Source organism: Protopterus annectens, chromosome 15.part0 (assembly GCF_019279795.1).
Source record: "Protopterus annectens isolate FY-2018-M chromosome 15.part0, PAN1.0, whole genome shotgun sequence".
Lineage (NCBI taxonomy): Eukaryota > Metazoa > Chordata > Ceratodontiformes > Protopteridae > Protopterus > Protopterus annectens.
This window is the reverse complement of record NC_056749.1, coordinates 762,569,046-762,595,541: the sequence shown is the minus strand read 5'-3', so window position 1 is coordinate 762,595,541 and position 26,496 is coordinate 762,569,046. Positions and strand designations below refer to the sequence as shown.

The window sequence follows — 26,496 nt, the reverse complement described above, 5'->3', positions numbered from 1 at the left end:
AGTCAAAATAAACTTTATTGTCATTTAGAACTACACACATATAGCCTGAATGGAATTTTGTGCATTAGCTCAATTCTTGAGATTACAAAGGAAAGTGAAACAACACATACAAGTAGTGGAATAATCATAATTAACAAATATAATACTACTTCCAATACATGTAAGAAAGAATAGACATTTACCAACACTCATATATGAAAACAATACCCTCCCCTGAGTTAAATTAGCTAACCCACTTAAAGTAATACAAAACACAGTACAGATTGAACTATCTAAGTTATCTGTCTAATATTGCACCTAAATGAGTTAAATAATACTGACTATGGATATAATAAATACATACATATATTCCAAGTAAATTCAATATTTAAGTATATATTGCACAAATAAATAAAAATTGACTTATTATATGTCTAGACCCCTGGGGTAGTGCCTGAGTTCAGAAGTCTAATCAGTGTAGGGCAGAAACTGCTAATGGATCTTGTAGTCCTGCAGTAGATGCTACAATATCTCCTGCCCAATGCCAGGTGCTTAAACAGTCCATGTGCAGGATGCGTGTTGCCCTGTATTATTTTGTTGGCCTTTTGGATGCTTCTTGCAGAATAAATGGTGCATTGCTACTTGTTTGTATCACTTGTTTATTAATTTATGTAAATGTACAATTGCATGCATTTATTAAGTAAATAGATAATATTTAGTATTACATATTTATTATATATTTATTATTTATAATATTTATTAAATATATAAATAAGTAAAATTGTATGTTTAAATGTACAGATCTTTTCTTCCTGGGACATCACTGAAAAAGAGTTCCATATCATTTTAAATTAACACTTGAAGTTTGATTTGTTCTTTAACTTTTTACTCAAAATAAATAAAAAAAATAACAGACAGAAATCACAACTTATGACACAAATGTCAGTGTAGACATCTATATTTTTTGTGCATCATTATAAAATTAAATTTTCTTCGTCTCTCATTAATTAAGCTGTGCTACAATGGGATGGTAAGTTTGCTAAAGGACATGCCTTTCAGCCACACTGTTATGCCTAGTGTCAATCTCATTTTAACATCCCAAACCCTTAAAAATCGAAAAATGGGTTAAAAAAAATAAACATAAAAAAGTAAGCATAAATAATCTGTCTATGGGTTGGAGTCTTCACGGGCTAGAACTTACTGAACTGAAAGAAAGGCATGCTGCACCAACTTTGGTTCAGTCATTTGTAGTTCATTATAACAGATAGCCTACACTACTATTTTAACAACATTCCATACAACTATGTTCCCAGTAAGTCATTAAGATCCAAAGGCAAAAACTCCTGTCTGTCCACAAATGTATCAAATCTGCTGAGCATTGTCTATACTCCTACCATGTTGCTAAGGCCTAGAACTCCTTACTTGTATCCATCAGGTCAATATCCTCCCTCTCCCATCCTACAAAACCATTCTGAAAAACTTCCTAGCCAAGAGCGGTCTTTTTTCTTTCTCAACACCAGGATAAATTGTGAACAAATACCTACTCATACATTATATCTTCTTACTATCCTTTGTCCTCTCACTTCCTTAGTTCTATCAGCTTCACTGCCCTGTCTCTATCTCTCTCTCTCAAAATATAGCATAATCCTGCTTTTCTCAAGTTTCGGTGTGTTATACTGGCACCAAATACTAGTATTGAATGTTACTTGGAGCATACAGTGCTAGAAGAAGAAAGTATTGTGAACTTTAGCTGAGGTTAGAGCAAAGTTGTTTAGAACCAGAGTGTATTGTTTAATTACTGGATATTTTAAGAACAAAAATCACAGATCTGACGCATCCAAATGAACCTTACACTGTACATATACAGATCATAGTTATAACTACTGCTTCACCAGGAATTCACCCACCTCAGACTTTACCTGGTGCCTTTCAATGGATGGTGAGTGAGGTATTATTATTCAAGGCAGCAGTGGTGTCAGGAAAACTCACACTGTTACAGACAATGTAGAAGCAAAATGACAGATCATGAGATTGTAGATCTTATCCATCACAGACACAATAAAATTAAAAATAAAGAGAGACTGCAGTTATTATTTCAGTAATTTCTTGAAATGCTGTTAGACCCTAAATTTTTATATATATTCTATGACAGCTCAAGGAATTAACAGTCAAGCAAATAAGGATAAATTAGGTCCTGACAATAAGCATCATAAAAACCATAAGAATGCTACCCAAGGTTAAAATCTCAAAATATTTTGAAAAGAAAATTCCCAAAAAAAAGAAAATGAATAATGTGGACTTAAACCTGCAATGATAGAATATTAACTGATAAAACAAACTGTACCCAACAGGGTAAAAACTAATAAAATAAAATAAAATAAAAACACAGAAATCACGAACTGCACCAAACTGTTTAATGAAGAGCTGAAGCTGAAGGCTCCCAAATACTAAGCGCTTTCACCATCAACTGATGGCTTCTTCAGAGTAAAAGGAGCCCTTTGTTGAGAGAGTGGGTGATGACAACATTAGAGTAGAGTCTTTAGAATTCAACTGGCAGGTGATTTTAGATGCGACAACTCTCACCCTGAGCTTAATGATCATATGTCTATTAAGCCTATTTTGAAACAAAGGGCTATGGTTGTGTAAAGTCTTTTAGCTTTCAGTTGTTATGGAAAAGTCAATTATTTACAATCAGGGTTTTGACATCAATATATGTGCAGTTAGTATTTTATATATTTTATATATTTTTCATGTTAGTGTACATGGATAGAAATAAATATTTCAGTATATGTTTTAGCAAGTTTTTTGTGTACGTTTTATGGTACTTCTTAGTTAGATCAGTATGTATATTGGAACTTTAATTAATCAAGATATTTGATTGGTTAAAGCACATGTGAACTTTGTATTTAAAACCTGTGATTATGTGCTCCTTTTACTCTGAAGAAGCCATCAGTTGATGATGAAAGCGCTTAGTATTTGGGAGCCTTCAGCTTCAGCTCTTCATTAAACAGTTTGGTGCAGTTCGTGATTTCTGTGTTTTTATTTTATTTTATTAGTTTTTACCCTGTTGAGTACAGTTTGTTTTATCAGTTATAATTCTCGGCTACACCTACGTTTTTTTTTTTTTTTTTTTTTTGGAGAACTGGTTTATTTCTCTTTTATTTATTCACTTTATTTTATTGTTACATTGAGTATTGCTCGACTTCCATGGAAGCGGTTATAAAGGAGTTAACCACTTCAGTCAGGAAGTTGACGGCATTGTTGACACAAACCCAGGTGGATGCTGGGAGATCTTCTCAGGAGACGGTGACTGACTCGCAGGCCCAGTTCTTCACATTGCATTCCATTCCAGGTTTGGACATTGAAGAAGATGGTGATGTTATCAATGGTGAAGGTATCCAGAGTGTTGCTGGGGTCAACCAGAACTGAATGGACATTCAACGCTGGCTGCCCGTTCCAGATGTCAACTTCTCGGTCTCGAAGGAGGAGGGAAGGGTTCTTTCGACGCCATCTTTAAAAAAGCAGTTGGAACTTTTCGAAACTATATGCTGCAGATTCCAGGGTCTTCAGTTAGACAACGCATTTCTTTTAAAATCCATCGCTTTGAAGCAAGTACCGAAAGGGCTCAGATTGAATAAAGTGCCGAATGGGATCGAAAAAGGTTCTATAGCTTACAAGCAATTGGTGGATTTATACGACAAAACTGTGTTAGAAATTTTGGACATCAAGAGTAAGTTGGAGCTTCTTGAGAAAGAAATAGTAACTTTAAACGAAATTATTACTAGTGATTTATTGTTTTTTCAATATGTTAAACAATATAATGTTGTGATCAACAACAATGAAAAGTTTTTTGATAAGAATGTTAAAACTAAAATCAAAAAGCTATCTAGAGACTTTACGGACTATAAGAACAACATGGCATATAATTTTGGTTCGAAAAGCAATAATAGGGCAGTTTATAAATATGGCTCCAACAATGGACACAACTATAATAACACGGACAATGCATGTGAATACAGTGACGAGCATGACTCTGGGGAATGTAATGATGAACACCAAGGTTTTTTAGTAACATCTCTGGGTCTGAGGAGATCCAAATGCCTGAGGAACAAAATGGGGGGTGTTTCGGAGAATCAGTTGAACAGTTCCCATTACAAATATCAACAAGGGAACAACTGTTACAATACGAGAGGGCGGTGGTACAACAACAACAACCAGAGGCGGAGATAATCCAGGGACTAGACTTTTGTTATAAAATGAAGCAATTGACATTATCAACCATGGTGATATGTTTTTCAGTTTTTTTGGAATGTAATACTGACATTGTTGAATCTACAGTGTTTGTTGAAGGGGTTGACAACAGTATTTTGTTAAGTGCATTATGTTTGAACAATGAAGCAGCTGAATTTAAATGTGAAGCTAACACAAAAGCAGGCTTCACTATATATAATTTCAGTGCTTTGGAAATTAAGGACATGCATTATGATTTATTAGCAAAGGGGTTTACATATGTACCTGCATTTTGTTACAATATTGTGGATTTGATTACAAGTTTGAAATTATATGCTAGGCAGTTAAATTTAGCATTATAATTTAAAAGCAAAATGTACAGAAAGATTTTTTTTTCGTCAACCCTTGTGAGGAAAAGTACATTTATTCCACCTGTCGATAAGGATGTGGTATTGTTTGAAAAATTATCTGTTAACACTATACGAACATATTTGGAAAAGAACAGAATTAAGGAACAAGACAACCTTACGAAACAAGAGAGACTAGTGTTGAAAGAATTGATTACCAACAAATAAATTAGAATAATGAAACCCGATAACGAGGGAGGGGTGGTCATTATGACTCACCTTGATTATACAGCCAAAATGGAAACTATTTTAAATGATGATAGTACCTATCAAAGAGCATCTAGATGTGAGATGAATATAGCATATCAAAAAAATTGACACTTTTTTGATGGACACCTTATTGGAAGGGGGAATACAACAGAAAGATTATTTTTTTTGGTAGTTGAACACCCAGTTATACCTGCAGTGTTCGGCATTCCCAAAAATCCATAAAAATATTCATGACGCCCCTTTCAGACCGATAGTAGCAGCAAAGGGATCCAAAACTGAACCTTTGGCAGCCTATGTTGACAAGAATACACAAGGGCTGTTAAACAAGCATGAGCATATATTGAAGGACTCATGGCATTGTTTAAAATGACTTAGTACTATTGGGAAGGGTGAATTGGTTTGGTCATTCCTTACTATAGATGTGGTTAATTTATTTTCCACAATACCTCAAGAAGAGGGGTTGGAATACTTTAGGGAAAGTCTTTTGAGAAGTAAACATTTGACTACTGTACAGTTGAACAGTGTAGTCAATTTCATGGAATTAGTACTTAAAAATAATTACATGATATTTGAAGGTGAAATTTACCATCAAACATCAGGAGTGGTTATGGGGGCAAAATGTGCCCCCATTTTTGCTAACCTTGTATTACTACATTGGGAAGAAACCTTTGGGTTCCTTACCCCTTTTTTTGAACATATTGCATTATACAACCGATTTTTAGATGACATACTTATTTTGTGGAAGGGAAATGAAGATAAAGCTAGAAATTGTGTGGAATATCTTAATTCTACTACTCTGTTTCTTTCCTTCACATATAAATGGGACAATGAGACTACTGATTTCTTGGATATTAAACTTACCAAGACAAGTGAAGGTTTAGAAAGTAATATACATAGAAAAGAGACCTATAGTAATTCCCTTTTGCATTTTTCAAGTTGTCATCCATTACATTAGCATAAAAGTGTTATTAAAGGGCAGATGGTTCGTCTGTCACGTCTTGTAAGTAATGATGAGGCTTTTTGTAGGGAGATGTACAAATGTTTTTGGATAGAGGTTATCCATTGAAATTGTTGATTTCAGTTAAAAAAGAGATGGTGAAAAGAAGGTGGACATCATTTAAACCCATTTTGGTAGAAAACACTTCGATTACTGAGGTGAATGAAAGAATTGAGTCTATTCATTCGGAAAAGTTTGATTCAAGAGCTTTTGTCTTGAAGTATAATTTGCAGGCATATGATATTATTGAGATTATTGGGAAGTCTTGGGACCTAGCATTTAACATGAATATGCAAAACGAATTTGATCATAAACCAAAAATAATTTTTTCAAGAGGTTTAAATTTAAAGAACCTATTTGAAAAACAACAAAGTAGATTTACAAATTCACAAATCTACAAATGTGGGTCATGCAGGTACTGTAGATATATTAATGATGGGCCCTACGTGGTTGTGAGGGGGTACAACAAGGCAATTTCATGCCCGGGTAGATGTAGTTGTAATTCTAAAAAAGTGGTATACCTTGCAACTTGCACGACGTGTGCAGGATTTTATGTAGGGAAAACCATATGTAGATTAATGGAAAGGATAGCAGAACACCAGAGGGCCATCAAAAACAAGGATAGCCACAATGCATTGTATTTACATTCAAAGAATTGTGTTTGTTTCAAAAAGTTTATAGTTTTTGTTATTGACAGGGTGTTAACAAGTGAGAGAGAGGGTGATGACAACATTAGAGTAGAATCTTTAGAATTCAAATGGCAGGTGATTTTAGATGCGACACCTCACCCTGGGCTTAATGATCATATTTCTATTAAGCCTATTTTGAAACAAAGGGCTATGGTTGTGTAAAGTCTTTTAGCTTTCAGTTGTTATGGAAAAGTCAATTATTTACAATCAGGGTTTTGACATCAATATATGTGCAGTTAGTATTTTATATATTTTTCATGTTAGTGTACATGGATAGAAATAAATATTTCAGTATATGTTTTTAGCAAGTTTTTTGTGTACGTTTTATGGTACTTCTCAGTTAGATCAGTATGTATATTGGAACTTTAATTAATCAAGATATTTGATTGGTTAAAGCACATGTGAACTTTGTATTTAAAACCTGTGATTATGTGCTCCCTTTACTCTGAAGAAGCCATCAGTTGATGGTGAAAGCACTTTGTATTAGGGAGCCTTCAGCTTCAGCTCATCATTAAACAGTTTGGTGCAGTTCGTGATTTCTGTGTTTTTATTTTATTTTAATGATAGAATATTAACCAGATAAATATGGCTCACATTGCTTAGTAAAGAAGTCAAATTGCCACATTTATAGTTAAAGGGAAGCATAAAAGATGTTTAGTTTAGAACAAAAAGCAAACTTGAGGAAGCAGGCAAAGATACCCAATGTCAAGATTTTTCAGAGGAGATAAAAAACTGGAGACTGATTTAGACCAAATTTGAACAATACTCAAATGTTTCCCAAAACAAAGGTTCAGCATAATCACAAGGAATCATCCTGTTCTGCTGGAGGATAAAGTGAATGATCTGCATATTGTGCAACTCTGGATACTTTCAGTCTATCACTGTTCAGGCAATTACTATACATCCATATACAAGCATATACTAGTCTAACAGGCTGACTTCATTTAGAATGCAAGCACATGCATACACACACAACTGAATACATGCATACACACAAACCCACACATGCATACACACACAAACACACAAACAGATATACACACACAAACACATGCAGACATGGGTACACACATGTACATACGCACATCCACATGCTCACACAGACACTCACACACACACATATATGCACACACACACTCTCACAACCACAGGCAGACACACATACACACACACACACACGCGCACGCGCACACACACACACACACACACACACACACACACACACACGCACACATGCATACAGACACAAACTCACTCACACTCACACACACACACACACACACACACACACACACACACGTATGCAGTCTCATACATGCACACAAACTTTATCACATGGATGTAGGCCCATGTATAGTGTTTGTGGATGGTACATCCCCAACCTCCTAAAATAATTATACCTCTGAGTTAATCATTTTTGAAGAAAAGACATGGAGACTCCTGGAGTATTTTCAACCTTGTATGTATTTTATAGGTTTGCACTGCTATTTTTTGAACAGCATCTCATTAATTTCCCCTCTACTGACAAAGCCATCATCTAGTAAGTGGGCACTAAACAGCAAAACTTCCAGTTTAAAAACAGTTCTGGACTGAATTGCAAAGATTCAGATTACTCTTTAGAAACGCTGAACTGAATACTGTCAGAGAAATTTGTATATTATTCTCTCAATGGGCAATATAAATTAATTAAAGAAAAAATATTCTGCCCATTTTTCAGTCATTTACTGTATAATCTATCATGATTCAGTATTTTGATATCAAAATTAGGTGCCTGCTTATTTATAGGTCATGAATGCACTTATTTTCATAAAATATATTACTTTTGGTAGAACTAACAATGTGAAACTTGTAGGCTAAACAAGATTCCGTAATGCAACATTTAGGAAATAAGTTGTGGAGGACAGTAGATAATGTGCAACACACATATATAGCATCAGGGCTGTACATTAGCCACTTCTTTTCCACAATGGCATTCCCGAATGCTGCACTTCTTTCCACGGGTCACAGTTAGAGCAGATGGTAGCAGGTACTTGCCTTGTACTCCTGTGCTTGCATGGCTTTCTTCCCATCCCAAGCCCAGCTTCTTTTGATGAAGTAGTTGACTGCAGCAAATTCAATCAGAGCAGAAAACACAAAGGCATAACAGACGGCTATGAACCAGTCCATGGCCGTCGCGTACGCCACCTTAGGAAGGGAGTTTCTGGCACTGATGCTTAATGTTGTCATGGTGAGTACTGTTGTAACACCTGCCAATCAAAAAGAAAAGAACAGTAAGTCAAGAAGTTAGTAGAGCAACTGAACAGGGTATGATGCAGATTATGATAAAACTCACTACAGTTTATGATTTCGTGAATGCTAATATATAGCAACGAGCATGGCTATGGCAAAGGTGACTTAAATTACTACTCCAACGAAGACCTTTTTGTGAAGGTATTGGATGCTGCAAATATTATGGTATACATTACAATTTTACAGATGAATTCTGCATTGCTTATCATGGTGCATACATGACTGACAAGCTCCTTCTATATCTATTATGATTTGAAACAAGGGCTGATAGCCAGCCAATAAAATACTACTAATTATGGAAATAGCCCAGCTCATGGTGTAGCCAGCCAATAAAACACTATTAATTATGGAAACAGCCCAGCTCATGGTGCAGCTTGCCAATAAAATACTACTAATTATGGAAACAGCCCAGCTCATGGTGCAGCCAGCCAATAGAACACTACTAATTATGGAAACAGCCCAGCTCATGGTGCAGCCAGCCAATAGAACACTACTAATTATGGAAACAGCCCAGCTCATGGTGCAGCTTGCCAATAAAATACTACTAATTATGGAAACAGCCAAGCTCATGGTGCAGCCAGCCAATAGAACACTACTAATTATGGAAACAGCCCAGCTCATGGTGAAGCTTGCCAATAAAATACTACTAATTATGGAAACAGCCCAGCTCATGGTGCAGCCAGCCAATAGAACACTACTAATTATGGAAACAGCCCAGCTCATGGTGCAGCTTGCCAATAGAACACTACTAATTATGGAAACAGCCCAGCTCATGGTGCAGCCAGCCAATACAACACTACTAATTATGGAAACAGCCCAGCTCATGGTGCAGCCAGCCAATAGAACACTACTAATTATGGAAACAGCCCAGCTCATGGTGCAGCCAGCCAATAGAACACTACTAATTATGGAAACAGCCCAGCTCATGGTGCAGCCAGCCAATAAAACACTACTAATTATGGAAACAGCCCAGCTCATGGTACAGCCAGCCGATAAAACACTACTAATTATGGAAACAGCCCAGCTCATGGTGCAGCCAACCAATAGAACACTACTAATTATGGAAACAGCCCAGCTCATGGTACAGCCAGCCGATAAAACACTACTAATTATGGAAACAGCCCAGCTCATGGTGCAGCCAACCAATAGAACACTACTAATTATGGAAACAGCCCAGTTCATGGTGCAGCCAGCAAATAGAACACTACTAATTATGGAAACAGCCAAGCTCATGGTGCGGCCAGCCAATAAAACACTACTAATTATGGAAACAGCCCAGCTCATGATGCCATCTCTGTTGAGCTTAAGAAAGCCTTTGACCTTAATGACCTTAATGATAACAACATCCTCCTATGTTACCTACTGCAGATAGGAATATGTCCCAATTCTCTCCCTTTGCTTCAAATTACTTCATCAGTTACCGCTTCTCCATCAAAAGTCATTATTTTCCCATTCAGTCAGTCTTCAAAAAGGAGTACCAGAATGTTCCGTGCTTGCTCCGCTACTATTCTCTGTATTCATAAATACATTTCTGCTTGATCTATCCCATTTCCCTATCCTACTCTGTGCAGATGATATGCTACTGTTTCATACAAACACCTCAGTTCTCAGCCTCTGAAATGACCTACAAACAGATTTCCTACGATTAATCAACTGGATCTTTAATAATAACTATATTCTCAACTCCAACAAAGCCAGATCTATGATTTTTGGCACTAAACAGAAGCTTGAAAAATAGCAAGCTTTTTGCGTATCTATGACCAGCCCTCCCCCACACAGGGAACAGCATTAATTTTAAATAACTTGTCATTTCTTTTGGCAACTTCCTTATTTTCTCTCCCTGTCTTGACTAAACAAGGAAAAAGGTTAACTCTCTCCTATTTTGGATCAATAAAACCTCCACCTTTCTTACTAAAGCCACCAAAACAGTCATAGACAAAGACATTCTTCTCTATCATCTTGAATATGGTTTCTACCTAATACAATCAACATTATAAATAAGGTTCACATACATCAAGCATTAGCCAATAAAATCAGTACATTTATTAACCAGTCCCTAAAACAGAACCACTACAAAACACTGAAAAAAGCAAAATGGCTACCTGGTCAACAAAGGGTTGACATTTTTTTATGATTCCAACTGTTCAAGCACCTAGTCAGTCAGACCATCAATCATCTAGCAGGTGCATTAATTACACACATTCCCTCGTACATACTCAGAAGCCACAATAACGCTACCAAACCACTGCAACCCCCAACGTAAACTTCATTGTATAGACTACTGCTCACTGTATTAGAACCATAACTCTAGGAAAATATTACCCCACAAATAAAAGGCACCTCATCTTAGCCTAAATTTAGTACTCAGCTAAAGGCTCAACATCTCTTATTAGATGCAGAGCATCTCTCTACATTTCTCACTTACATAATCTTTTCCCTGACAAAACATCTCCTTCCAGCAACTCACATACTCGAACATCCTTCACCACACTCAATTCTCATTTAGACAACAGACGTGTGTAATTACCACAGAAACATATCACCTTCTAAATGAGATTTATCTTGATTTATTGTAATTAAAATATATATCTCAACTCTGTGTACTCAATTTCTTTACCTGGTAATGATATTTCACAGGTAAGTATTTTCATTGTACACTTGCTATATCTTACTAAACATAATTCTAGTTTTGTTTGCATTTCTGGAATGAAACTAAAATTGCCTATTTGAGATCCATGCTTTACTCTGGTAAATAAATTAAATTAAAATAAATGACAGTTATTGAAGTTATTTTAATTGCTAGAACAGTACTAGTTTAAGACAAGCAGCAATGGTTCTGTGCTACCTTTGTAAAATAAAAACTGCATCATTATGAACAAAACAGAGTAACTGGACTCTCTGGCATTCATTTGGTAAAGATAACCAAGACAGAATCCTAGAGCAGATACAGAATTTATCCATGTACTCTACCAAGGAAGATAGGGACTTTTAGAAGATAAACATTTTTTTCAACATTATTTGACATCTACAAAGCAAATGATTGATTAGTCTGACCCACTCTCACCTATAGCCCTTTTTTATGTACTTCTTTTTACCAACCACAGCTCCTTGTGGCATCATGAAATTGTTTGGTGGGGAATCCTTGCAGAAAGCACATGAAATGGCATGGTGTAATATATAAAATAAAATTAAGGTTGTTAATTTAGAATGCACTGCAGAAGAAATATTAATCATTATCAACAGTTATTTATATTTTCAAATCCACATTTATATTTTCATAGCTGACTTATGTACATGCTACAACCAGGGGCAGCCCGTGCTATTGGACTGCCGGACTGCAGCCCCCTCAACTGTAAAATAAAGAAAAAATAAAGAAATAAAAAGAAAAAAAAAATTAAAAAATCACAGACTTTCGCACATGCGCACTAGTCCGCACTGCTGCTGAGACAGTCTGGAGCATGCGCAGATTGTCTCAGCAGCAGTCCTGACTAGGAAACATGAGGAACAGAGCTTCCAGAAGTCTATGCAGTTTTAAACTGCACAGACTTCTGGAACTTGCTGTGAAAACACATCGGGGTCGGACTGCAACGTCAGCAGTCTGGAATTTGCTGCAGTCTCGTCGGGGGAAGATCTTGCGACAGGCGGGGTCTAGTGTGGATTTGCGTGGGTTTTCGTAGCTTACTCGGACAGGGATTTGGATTTATGGTGGTTTGCTACAAGATCTACTACAGGGATGTGTGTGTGTGTGTGTGTGTGTGTGTGTGTGTGTGTGTGTGTGTGTGTGTGTGTGTGTGTGTGTGTGTGTGTGTGTGTGAACCAGGTGCAATATACTGGTGGTTAGACTCATGGTGGTGTGGTAGGGAATACCTCAGGCTTGAACCCTGTACCTTGTATGCAGGTGTTAAAGACCTGAATTACCTACCCACCACCATTTGTAAAAAAATTGCAGATTTTTGCCTCATATTTGATCTGATCTGTTCCTCATAATATCTGTGGTTTGTAAATGTTTCAATGCTTGATATTTGATGGTGCAGTGGTAGCATTGTTGCCTCACAGCTGCAGGTTCTCAGGTTTGAGTCTTGGCTGGGGTGCCGTCTTTGTGGGGTCTGTAACTTTTCCCTGTGTTTGTGTGGGTTTGCTTTTGTGTCCTTCCATGTTACAAAGACATGTCTGCATTATTTCTTCCTGGGCCTCTGCTGAAAATTGTTTTTTTGTTCCAAGTCAGACTGTCCTGATTAACAAATGTTAAATAAAATTGACGGGCATTTGAATTTCAGACTTCAGGTTTCTGAATGTTTAATTCCTTACATATTTGATGGTGCAGTGGCAGTATTGTTGCCTCACAGCTATAGGTTTTCTGGTTTGATTCTTGGCTGGGATGCCTTCTGTGTGGAGAATGCATCTTATCCTTGTGTTTGTGTGGATTTGCTCTGGTGTCCTGCCATTTTACAGAGACATGTGTCTACAGTATTTCTCCCTGGGCCACTGCTGAAAATTTTTTTTGTTCCGTCAGAAGTAAAATTGACAGGCATTTGAATTTCAGACTTCATATTCTTCAGAAAATACATAGTAAAACAACTTTTTATTCTAGCAATAAATATACAGTAACACAACCTTTTATTATAGCAATTTTCCAAGTTTATAAGATGACTATTTGAAATTTGTCCTTATTTTTGGGACTGTATTACCCTGTTATTGGCTTTGTCCAGGTTTTTTGTGCTAAGGTTGACAGCTATGGCAAGAACTGAATTCACTGAATAGGTTTGAGGGCTGTATTCCCTCATTACTGGGTTTGTCCAGGTGTTTTGTGCTAAGAGGTTGACAGCTATGGTGAGAACTGAATTCATTAAATGATAGCCATTTAAGTTTCAGTCTTCCTCTCTATCACAAAGCAGCTGATTTGGCATAGTGGTATGTTGCTCTGACTGTTTTGCACAGGGACCTTGGCAGTAAAATGTATGGTGGTAACACAGCATTTTTCTTTCACAAAGCAGGTGATTTGGCATAGTGGTATGTTGTTCTGACTCTTTTGCACAGGGACCTTGGCAGTAAAATGTATGGTGGTAACACAGCATTTTATTCTAGCAGCTTTCCAAGATTATACAAGCAATGTTTAATGTGTCCCTGGTTTTTGCCCTTTTTACCCGCCTCAATAAATTTGGCTTTTTCCAGATTTCTTGTGCTGCGAAGTTGAGATGCAGTTGAGTATTGAGTAGATTTTACAAGGAGCTGAGAGCTGCTGGGGAAGAGAAGTTTAGTGCTGATTATGCTAAGTCAGCTTGCATTGCTAATAGCACAACAGGTTGTGTACTTGCTTTTGATGCAGAAGGTTGTTGGTTCTACTCCCATAAGGGATGAATGCTGCCGTACTGAAAGTTAAGATACTAACTATGAGCCTGTTATCAGTTTGCCATCCATTTCCTATTGCAATATTACTATCTTATTTTTAATGTAATTTAGGCAATTTATTCCTCAGGGGCATCAGACACTTTATTTTTCGATGAAACCATGAAATATAAAGGTGATTGCTAGCAGCAACCTCTTCATTACAGATTTATTTAATGTGGAATTATTTAGATGACTTTTTTATTACTTCAGAGATTGTGCATATTTACTGATAATGTTGGACTGTAGAATTGTGCATATTTACTGATAATAGTGGACTGTAGAAGTTTGAGTAGACTTTTATAATGGAAATGTTCTGAATTAGGCAGTTTTGTAATTGGTGCATGCGTTTTGTTTCATTGTTTACTGGAAAAATGTTCAAAGCAATAGGAAGGTGTATCAAAGAGCACATGTATGTTTCATATGCAAGGGGCCTATGATTTGAAAACAGCCCAGAATTAATCTTTATCTGCCACGGGTAAAATGTATTTTCTTTGAATGTGGGTTTCAATGTTGTTTCAATGAATGTGAGTTTCAATGGCAGAGAAGTTTTAATGCCAAGTTTGTTTAGCAGATGTCTTAGTGTTTGTGCTGTAAAATGCAAAATAAAACTTTCAAATGAAGTTCAAATCATCATAGAACTAAACCAGTATGCACATTAGTGTTTATGGTAAACGGAGTGAAATAGCCAAGTAATGGATTATTGGAATGGCTGCAGGGGGGGAGGCTCCATTCGACCATGGTTTTGTGAGGGGGAAGGGTGGCAAACTTAGGCAGCCCCAGCTGAACCATACCTCCCAACTGTCCAGATTTTCAAAGAATGAATAGATTTTTTGCTTCTTATTTTTGGTTTGTTCCTCATAAAGTTTGTGGTTTTCTGGCAAATCATTTAGGAATTAAGTCACTAAATAATGACACACTGAGTTTCAGACTTCATAACCTTCAGAAAAATGCATGCTAAAGTAAGACCTGTTCTATCAACTGTCTCAGTTTATACAAGAGCAATTTTTAGTACTGTTTATATGTTGCCCCAATATATTTGGCCTTGTCCAGATTTATTGAATTAACAGGTTGAGAGGTACATGCAAATAAATTGCTTTATAGAATTAGGCATAGTCAAACCTCTCAACTGTCTCTGATTTTGGCTCAAAATGTTGTTCTTCCCCTAATGATCCCTACGCAAAATAGCAATTTTGGAAGAAAACATGGAGGGTTTATAATTAAGAAATAACTGCAATAGTCAGTTAGATTACTTTTATTTCAGAAATGCATGTAGATTCTTTTATTTTGTCAGCTGCTCAAGTTAGCAGTACTAATATTCAAGTATCCCTTCTTTGACAGGTTCCCAGCTGTATTATGTTGCTATTTTATATTTTTACATCACATTTTTGGTCCATTTTTCATAAAATTGTGTTTTTTTTGGCAAATTAGTGACAAATCATTAAAGACTGAAGTTAGAAAATAATGACAGACATTTGAGTTTCAGATTTTATACCATTCAGAAAATTCATACTAATGCAAGACCTCTATTATCTTTCTAAGTTTATAAGAGCAATATTTTAAAAATTGTCCTTGTTTTTGGGCCTTTGTCCCATTTCTTTGTATGGCTTTGTCCAGATTTCTTGCTCTGAGGTTGAGAGGTATGACAAATGTGTCAGGGCCATCACAAGTCAGCCAGAGACATTTCAAACTGTGACATACTTGTTGCACCCCCCCTATGTAGTGATTCTGAATGTGTCGAAGCAAGGCAAGGAGTAGTTATGCAGTGTTAATGTGCAGAGTATCCCCCCCATCCAAGGTAGACACAAGTACTAGAGTGGCTTTTCATCTGTCCTTGATTTTTACAGAATGGTCTAGTTTCTGTCATATTTTTTGTACTGTTGATTTATGCTTATTACTCAAAGTGCCTGTTGCTCTGTGTTTAAGTAGCAATACTTTAATGACCATTAGGTAAGCTTGGCTGAGATTGCAAGATGCAAGTAAGCTTTAATAAGCATACTGTTAAAGAATTGCCAACATTGAAAGCCTTTCTGTTGCCATGTAGAGAATACTTAACTAGATAATGTATAAGCCTTGGGTATTGAAATGCATATGCCAGTATTTGTAATAAAGGACAGGATTACATTATTTTAAGAGTCTCATTACACTTGGAGACTTCCAGTCATCTCTGCAGGCTTTACCCGTAAGCAGAATGCCAATTGTGTGGTCCATAACCTGTACAGTAATCCTTTTAAGCAATGTATCTTGAGCTTATTTCTTGCTTGCTTTTCACTTTTTTACTTTGATCATGTTTTCCCCATGAAACAAGTAGATGTCAGGCAGCAGGTCTTTTTTTGGATAAGGAACAGTTTTACAAGTGGGGGCATCAGCGATTTCTACTTTCAGCATGTTACTTGGTACTTTAATAAAGCTGAATATAAATTATAATTAGAACTGCAGTGCAAGAAGTGGTTTGAGTTGAATGCTGCTTGTTTTTCTTATACTTGATTTTGACTGGCATTCCATTAATGTATTTAAAAAAAAGTAATTTATTTTTTCAAGCCTCACAACCTTTTTTGTTTCCATCTAGATATTAAGCTGTCATGCAGCCAATACACTGAAATATTTTTATTCTTCTACACTTCATTTTGTTTTGATTAGACTCTCATAATGACGGTTTGGCACCCAGGGCAATATATTAAATTTTTGTGGTTTTGAGCATAGCTCCTCCCCTTTCTAGTTGGCCGCACCCATTCCCATTGATCCCACCCATTCAGCTGTCTCCTGCAGCCCTCCTTTGATTTGAAGTCACCAGCCGCCACTGGCTACAACTGAAATATACAGTAGAGGAAGGTGCCAACACAGTCATTGTTTATGTATACTGCACTCTTGTAAATATAGTGGCACATGTCCCAGCAGTTATGAAGATATGACATATAGTTCCTTGTAGATATTAATATGTCCATAACCAAGTAATGTGCAAGCTACAGCATAACCATAAGTGAAAATGTAGATAATGAAAGTAGCGCTTTTATATCTTCACTATAAATTATACAGATTTGGAGATACTGATTGTTATTTATACTGTTACTTACGCATATATCTTTTATATTTCTGCAAATAATTCAATAAAAAAGCATGCAAAAATCAGAAAAGAACTTTCAACACCATATGAAAGCTCAAGTCTCCTGAACAAAAACATTGATTTCACTATTTAAGTCTATGTTCTATGCTTTCCAAGACATGAAAAGCTGTTTGTGAAGTTTTAGAGAAAATGTCATTCGGGATACAGCTTTAAACAAAATAAATAGGTTCATAGGATATATTACTATGCTATTGACCTGAGTGTCTTTTCAACCCTAGCCGCTAAACCCCAATATAATATTAGATGAGACATATTGTCTATGCTCAAGGTTTTTCTATCAAGGACAACCCATGTCCAGGATAGAAGCTGGGGCAATCACCGCAGAAATGGGGCAACCCCTGACAGAAATTTATGGTTTCACATCTAGTCATCCAGGTTGCACTTAAACAGGGTCATGGAGGTGCTCTCCTTGATATGGATTGGAAGCCTGCTCTAGAGGAGTGGCAATCTCTGAGAGATGTACTTGTCTGTCCAGCAGGTCCTGTTTATGTTGCAGGCTAGACCGAGGTCCCTGAAACAGGTGACTCTAGTCCCATTTGACTTGCGGATGTGCAACATTTGCATTAGATTTGGATCAGAGACAGGTCTGTAAACCAGACATAAGTTGTGTCTAAGTAGTCTGTATACTACTGAGTACAGTGACAGTGACTTCAATCTGTCCATGTAAGACATGCTGGAGACCCTAAGTTTTCTTAGTTAGAAATCTCTGACGTCTTTCAAGTTGCCGCAGGTATCTGATATGGTGCATACCAAAGGGAGCATTATATTTAATAATAGGCCTGATGAGGGATGAGTACAGGGTAGTTCTAATCTCTTTTTTTCTTGAGGTGATCCCTTTTCTAATGAAGTGAGCAATGTAGAATGCTTTTCTCACCACAGTAGACACATGGTGGTTAAAGTTGAGGTCACAGTCAGCTTGTGTCCCTAGGTCTCTCACTACTGAATTGTTACTTAGGGTATTATTTTTTATTTTATAATCAGCAGGGACATTGTTTTTACCAAAGGGAATGATGATGTATTTTTTAGCATTTAGTTTAAGATCACAGCTTTGGCACCAATCATTGGTCTGCATAAGACCCTTTACATGTACACTGACATCACTAGGGTTATCAGCAATAGCATCTAATTTGCATTCATCTGCAAACTTGGTTAGCAACAGCCTCTCCGTTTTGGCCTGGACTTCTGAGAAGTATATGCCAAACAAGAGCGGGCCCAGCACTGACCCTTGTGGGACCTCACTATTGACAGATCTAATGGTAGAGGTAAAGAATCCCACTTTGACTGAGTATTGTTGATCTGTGAGGCAGTTTGCAATCCAGCTGACAATATAGGGGTTGATATTCAACTGGGTTAGTTTGTCAATGATGCCCTAACATGGGATAGTGTCAAAGGCCTTGGCCAAATCAAGATAGGCTGTGTGCATGGCTTTGCCCTCATCTGTGGCTCTGGTTAGATTTTCAAAGAACTCAAGCACATTTAGCAGGCATGACCATGACCTGCACTTGACAAAACCAAACTGAGATGGATGCAGGGTTTGGAGGTCACCTATATCCTTATTTATGAGGTCCATGATGATTCATTCCATTGCCTTACAGATGAAGCTGGTTAAACTTTTGGGCCTATAGTTAACTGGGTCTGTTGCCAAGCCGCCCTTGTAAAGGGAGATAACAGTCTTTATTTTCCATTCAGTGGAGACAAAGCCAGTACTCAGATTGTGGTTGAATAGAATGCCTAATGGAGTACCTAGTTCTTGTTTTAGGACATTAAGAATGCAGCTCAGAATGTTATCTGGTTCCATGGAGACTGTGTTCTTAGCCATGGAGAGAGCATTCATGACTTGTTGTTTGGAGATGCAGAGAAGATGAGATGATGAAGACATGGGTTGTGGTATGCTTGGGGGGAGGGGGTTAGGGGGTAAAATTTTCACCAAAGTTGTCTGCTAGCAGGTTTGCAATTTCCACACGGTCAGTGTGTGTGAAGCCATCCACAATTTTCAGCACACACCTGAGTCCTACCTTTTAGGCTGCAGATGTAGCTGAAGAAAGCCTTATGATTATCCTTGGCTATTGTTGCTACATTGTTCTCATAGTTGCTCTTTGAAGATTTTATGAGCTGTTTTACTTGCTTGTTTAGGCTAAGGAGGGTGCTCTTCCAATTTTGGGGTCTCACTTTTCTATTTTTAGACAGCAGCTTCCTTCACATATTGTATAATTTATTAATGCTAGACATCCACCAGGATGGTTAGGTTTTTTTTTTCTTGAGAATCTTACTTTAATCTTATCCAGCACGGCTGCGTCTATACATTTGTGTAGATGTTTATAGAGGGCATCTGTGTATACCTTAGTATAGCCATCAATGCTACCTGTGGAGAGTGGAGCTTGGTAGTCAATTATACCTTCCCTTAGGTGTGTATAGTTAGCTTTGGTGAAGATTTTTAACCTGAGATCTTTTTTGGGGAGTTCTGGTGCTATTGCTACTTCAAAAATGACTGATTTATGGTCAGATTTAACCAGTGTGAGCCCTACACTTGAGGTGTTGCATCTGTCAATCATACTGGTAAAGACCATGTCTAGAATACTGGAGCCCCTCATGGGATGGTGCAGTATTTGTTCCAGGGCATTTGAGTTAAAGTACAGGAATTTTTGTGCAAGTAAGTTTGGGCTCATATAAGTTTCTCAATTAATGTAAGGATAGTTAAAGTCACCCATGAGTAGGGTGTTAGGTTGTACCTTAATTATCCCAAGTAGGTTTAAATAAGCTGTGTGGGCATCTTGGTTTACAGAAGGGGACCTGTAGCTGATGATGACCTGAAGGGGGTTTTACCCACAGTAATTCGGACTTGGAGTAGCTCCATAGAGTTTTCAAGTCTAGCCACTCTAGAGGTGTAGCTATCTTTAATGAAGATAGATACTCCTCCTTTGGTTCTCACATCTTCAATCTGTAGTCTGGAAGTGTGGAGGGCATTGTAGCCTTGCAATACTGGCGTACTTTTTGTGACCTTGAGCCAGGTTTCTGTGACAGCACAGACATCAACATCTTGCAGAGAGAAGAGTGCTTCCAGAGAGTGCAGTTTCTGATTTAACTAGTGTTTAGCAGCATGACCCTTAGTTTCTTTGTGTTTCATATTTTCACATTGGGAATTTTGTTATTGTGACCTGAACTAAAAAAAGGCATTATGGGCAAGGCAAGTGCCTTAGCCAGCAAACAAAAGCCTAGATGTGCCAGCTGAAGACCATCTCTGGCAAAGCAGCATGGTCTATTCATCATCCCAGGCTGACAGGAACTGGATCCCCATAGAATGACAACAAAACGTAAGCCAATTATTGAAGTCAATCATTTTTTGTTTATATTATGGTATCATTCTAGGCAAGGGTAAAATGCTGCTCAAAGCTAGGGACACACCCACCTGGGACAAATATTCAGACAGCTCTGTCATGTCTCTACATATAGTCCAGAGAGGTACATCTCAAGTCATTCAAACTGACATGAACTATAATGGTGTCATAATGGTACTTGTTGTTGAGAGACTTGAGTGCATGTGTGATCTGGTGAATCCTTGCAACAGACAGAGAGGCTGACTGTAATCTTCTCCTTGCTCAACCTAGTGAGTGGGGTAACTGTATGTCTCAGTATAGAGTCACCTGCAACTAAAACATTTGGAATAGCTGTGCATTTCCTTAAGGAGTTATTTGCTGTGACATAGGTGCTAGTGTTTTTATGTGTATTGGGTGCTTTGAGTGTTGTGCTAGGTTTAGCATGCTCGTGTTCTGGTGCTTAGGTAGGATTCTGTAAAGTACCTCTGCTTATGAAGGTTTATATGTTGGCTGCATATTACGAATAGGAGTCATGGAGTGTAAGGTGACAACCTGTTTAGTATTGCTGTTCTAGCATGAGAGAGCAGTGATTCCAGATTCTTAGTGTAGGAGCATCTCTCGCAAACTGTACTTTATATGATATAGGAGTAAGGGGTTGTCAGTGTACCTGATGCAGTTGCTACACTGCCTCAAAAAAAAAAAAACAAAAAAAAAAAACATGTTCACCAGGCTGGCAGAAGAAACAGAGGGAAATTGGCAGTCCATAATGCAAGGTCTGAACCTGGTATCTCAACAGATAAGGAGAAAAATATGGGGGAAATCAGGCAGGGAGCTATTTTAGGGTGACTAAACTATGGGGTGTACAGTGCATTTAATGCTGACAGATAAGAGGTAAAATCTCTGCTGGGTGGTTCACTAAACAGCTGAAAGCTATTAAAGAACTGCTCTGCTAGACAGCAGCCACTTCTAAGGGAAAATACTTCTATTGGTGCTTTTGCATTTATAACCAAGAGTTACCACCTCTGTGCAGTGGTGAGTGATGGTCCACTAAGCACAAGCAACAGCAAACCAGCTAATACAAAGAAACCAATGAATAAGTTCAACCTGAGCCCTGCACCAAATAAATAGCTCAAACTGAGCCTTGAACCAGTAAGTTTCAATTAATTAATTTTACTGCACGCTCCCGCCACGAGGGTAATCGAAGCCAAAATATTGTCTTTTTAGAAAAGCATTGAGAAAATGTGATATCCTTCTGATATAAGTATGCTTTTGCAAGGCAGATATAATGAGCTAAAAGAAGCACATGATTTAAAGGGATCCAGAGTGATTACCCAAAGCATAATCTATGCAAGTCCTTCTGCAACTCCCAGTGACCTACTATTTCTACCACACAACCACAGAAAAGAGATACACCTGCAAAGGTGAAACACACACACACACACACACACACACACACACACACACACACACACACACACACACACACACACACACACACAGAGCTAACACAACTGTAGTGTTACTGACAGCCAAACAATATATTGGCATTCCAGGACACATAGATTTGAGGAGTTGGGGTCAGAGCTGGATTATGGTCAAATTGGGCTCTAGGCTGAGTAATGGATCAGGGCCCACCAGACAGCACCCACCCCCTCTATAGCCAGGCACTACTCAGCCAGCAACCCCTCCCCCGTTCTAGTGCCCCATTACTTGATCATCTCTCCCAAGTTACCATAAACTGTTCAAACCTGTCTTGTGTGCATGCTACTTTCTTCTTTACTACCACAATGATTACAGTTACTTGGATTTAATTTAAAACTTGTTTCAAATTTTAGAGCACAAAAACCAATAACCATTTCATAGGTTAATAGGAGATTAGTGGCCTAACAGCTCAAAACCCTGGCCCTTATGGTCAGGAGGAAGGCATACACTTGTGCCTATGCCTTAATATATTACACAAATTTCCCTAATCATAAGGGACATGGGCACCACCCTGGGTGTGAATTTATGATTCCCCATCCATGGATCTGGATTTGTCTTGAACAGGGCCAGGGAAGGACTCTACTTTATGTGACTAGGAAGCCTATTCCAAAGATGTGGCAATCTCTGGGATGCGTATCTGTCTCTCCAGCAAATTCTGTTTGACTTGCAAGTTAAATTTAGATCCCTGGAACAGGTGGCTCTTGTACTGTTTGTCTTACAGATATGTAGTAGCTCCATTAAGGCTGGATTTGTGAGTACTTTGTAGGTCAGGCATAGGTCAACCCTTAATAAAACGATAGGAGACAGAGTAAAGGAAAAGGGCCTTCCTATCTGAATAGGATATGTTGGTGATATTAGTGAGGAACCTCTGAGGTCTCTCCAGCTGTTGTAGGTGCCTAGCTAAGTACATTCCAAATGGCACATTGTACTTGGTTATTCATCTAATGAGGATTGTGTACAGTGGGACTTTAATCTCCCTGGATCTGGATGATTTCCACACCACTGTGGACACATGATGGTGAAATTTCAGGCTACTGTCCATCTCTCTGCCTAGATCTCTTACATCTGAGTCTACTCTTAAGGGTGTGTTGGCAATGCTGTAGTTTGCAGGGATTTGATTTATGAAAGGGTATGATAATGCATTTCTTCACATTTAAATTCAGGCCGTGGTTCTGACACCAATCGTTTGCCTAATTCAAACCCTCTTAATGGAAATCTACATCATTATGAGATTCAGTGATTGCCCTAGCTTCCAGTCATCTGAAGACTTTGTCATCCAGAGGCCTCCCACACCGGCTTTGGCATTCAAGAAGTAAATTCCAAAGAGCAGTGGTCCCAGAATTGTGGCACACCACTAGTAACTGGCCTCTTGCTGGAACTTGAGTCACCCTCTTTGACCTCATGTGTCCTGTCCTTCAGCCAATTTGCTACCCATCTGGTGATGTAGAGTTTTATGCCCAATTTTGTGAGTTCACTTGTAATACCTGTGTGGAGAATTGTGTCATATGCTTTGGCCAGGTCAAAGTTGATAGTATGCACTGCTTGCCTTTCATCCATGGCCTGTGTGATTTTCTCAAAGAAGTCCACCAGATTTATTAGGCATGACCTGCCCTTGACAAAGCCGATTTGGGTTAGGATACATTTTTGGAGGTTTCCTATATCTTTATTTATCAGGTCCATAATTATTCTTTCCATAGCCTTACAAACAAGGCTAGTCAAGTGTATGGGTCTCTAATTTCCTAGTCAGTTAACTGTTCTCCCATATGCAAAGGGATGATAGTAGGTGTTCTCTACTCTATTAGGACAAAACTGGTCCAGAGGCTTTGATTAAATATAGTTCCTTTTGGGCTTGATAGGTCCTGGTTTAAACTATTTAGGAAACAATCTGGTATATAGTCAAGCCCTGTAGAATCCATGTTTTTAGCTTTAGAGTGCTGTGGCTACCTGTTCATTAGTGATCATTGGTGAAGAGTGGTAGAGAGTATTTCTTGGGGGAGAACCAGGGGTGATAGAGGACTGACGTTTGAGCTGAATTTATCAGCCAGCAGATTTGCTATATCTGCTGGCTAAGTATGGGACATGCCTTCTATAACTAGTTCTGCACATTCTTGGATATTGCCCTTAAGATTGCACACATAACTAAAGAATGCCTTTTGGTTATCCTTAGCTTTGGAGCATATTTTTAACTCAAAATCAGCTCTCAGAGACTTTACAGGTTCCCTGATTCACTTGTTTATACTAATGGGGGACTTATTGGCTTGTTGTACACATTCCCTCTTATTTCTTGAAAGGATTTTCTTTCTTTTGTTGTACAACCTAATAAGATCAGGGGTCAACCAGGGTGGCTTGTTTTTGTGGTTTTACCTGGGATCTATTTTGTTTCTGTACTGCCATTAATATGCAGTTGTTTATGTGGTCATACAGGACTTTTGTGTACTCCTTTGCATACACTTCTCTGTTTTCTGGATTTTGGAGTACCTTAGAATCTAGCTATGCTGTCACTTAATAGGAGGTGGTTTGACTTAGAAAAGTTTTTAAAGTTTTTGGGGTTTGGTGGGGCATCTAGTTTTATCTTAATTTCCAGGAAGAATGCTTTGTTGTCTGATCTTACCTGTGAGGACATCACACATGGGGGGTGGGGGTGATGCAGTGCTTTCTCATGTTGTGAGAATCAGATCTAGGATATTTGTTCATGTGGTAGGAGTGCAGACCAGCCTGACTAGAGGAATTTGAGTTCCTGTATTGAGGAATCTGTGTATGGCTATGAGTGGCTCCCAGTTATAGGAGGATAGTTGGGATAGTTAAACCATGAACATGATGGTAGGTCAGAGTGAAGAAAGAAAGGTATGATGAAACTCTAAGTCATGATTGTGTGGGAAACGAAACAACCTGTTGAACCTGTGAACATTTTTATTATGTAGTTAGTAGTTGATGGTATATGGTATTCAATCAAGTTCATGTCATGTTTGTTGACCACCATTGATGATTTTGTTTTTAGTTTATGTGCCTCACCACCTCCTTTTCTTTCTCATTCAGTGAGCAGAATGTATGTGAGAATTTAGTTATAACCACTGTTGGTTGATGTCTGTGGTTTTAATTTAATGTTCAGTAACTAAACAAACTTTGTTCCAATGATGAGAGGAGCTAGGAAGAAGTGCAGTTTCTTGTTGTGACTCCTAGCACTGAGCAATAACATCTGTAGCTTGTCCTGGTTATCTTTTGTTATGTTGGAAGGTTTCTCTGTTTGGAAATGCCTAAAAAAGGAAATATAGGGCTGTATAGCATTTTTGCCAATATCTGAAAGCATAACGGGGACAGGTGAGACCATCTCTGGCAAAGCAGTGTCGTCTGTCTACCATGTACTCCCAGGCTGACAAATATTGGACCCCTCTGGAATGACACCAGTAGCTAAGCCAATTGTTTCCATCTGTATTGTGGTATTGTCCTTGAGGACTGCTCGGTGTTAGGCTCATACCTGCCTGTGACACATATACTGAGAGTTCAATCATGTATCTCATTAAAGCGTCCAGTGAAGTAAGTCTCAGGTCATTTACATCCACACGGACTATGACTGAGTCATACTGTTACTTAGGCATGAGAGACATGAGTGCTTGCATGATCCTCCAGATCCTGGTCCCTGACAGGCAACTAACTGTACCATTTTTTTTATTCAGCCTTGTAAGGGGGGGACATCGGTTTGTCTCATAATGGAGTCACCTATGACCATAATGTTCAATTGTGAAATATTTCATGTTATGGACTTGATAGTTAAGACTCACTGAGAAGTGGCTATATTTGTCATACTACTAAGTATCTTGTCTGTATGCATGCTGAGGTTCACAAAATTTCTCCTGAGAGGCCTTGTGGCTTGGGTGGATTACATGTCAGCACCTTAGGAGTTGTAGGTCTGTGTGTACTGTCCTTAGTTGGTGCAGTGAGTGGTATATGTTGGTCACTCACAACCTGTTTGATGCATTTTGTGTATGTGAGAGTCTGGCTTCAAGTGACAAGTGTTAAGTACATCTCTCACATACTGTATTTACCTGTTTGAGAATTAAGTGGTTGACAGTATACATGAGGCAGCTATTGCATTGCCTGAGAATACCCATGTCCACCAGGCTGGAAAGAGAGATGGTAGTAAAGTGCCCATCCATGATTGCTGGTCTTAATGTACTTGTAAGGAATAGGAGTGGTGATTGTTTATAATTGGATGGAGGGAATGCTTACTTGATGTAACCTGCAGCTACTCTAGCCTGCAATGCTGTCCAGAACCCAAATCAACTCTCACTGAGCATTGATACTCCTAGGTACTATGATAAGGTGAAGTAAACTAAAACATTCTTAACTGGGTGCATAAGTGCTGCTCACTGCACGGACTGTTTGCCTGGTG

At 38.1% G+C, this 26,496-nt stretch overlaps 1 protein-coding gene across 1 annotated transcript in view; it reads right to left on the bottom strand.

Moving 5' to 3' along the window:
• The window catches only part of LOC122790049 (gamma-aminobutyric acid receptor subunit alpha-3-like), a 1,812,576-nt gene that overhangs the window by 761,970 nt on the left and 1,024,110 nt on the right, over positions 1-26,496 (bottom strand). The window contains exon 12 of the mRNA XM_044057615.1: positions 8,547-8,758. Coding sequence (XP_043913550.1) covers positions 8,547-8,758 — 212 coding nt within the window. The remainder of the gene's footprint in view (positions 1-8,546; positions 8,759-26,496) is intronic.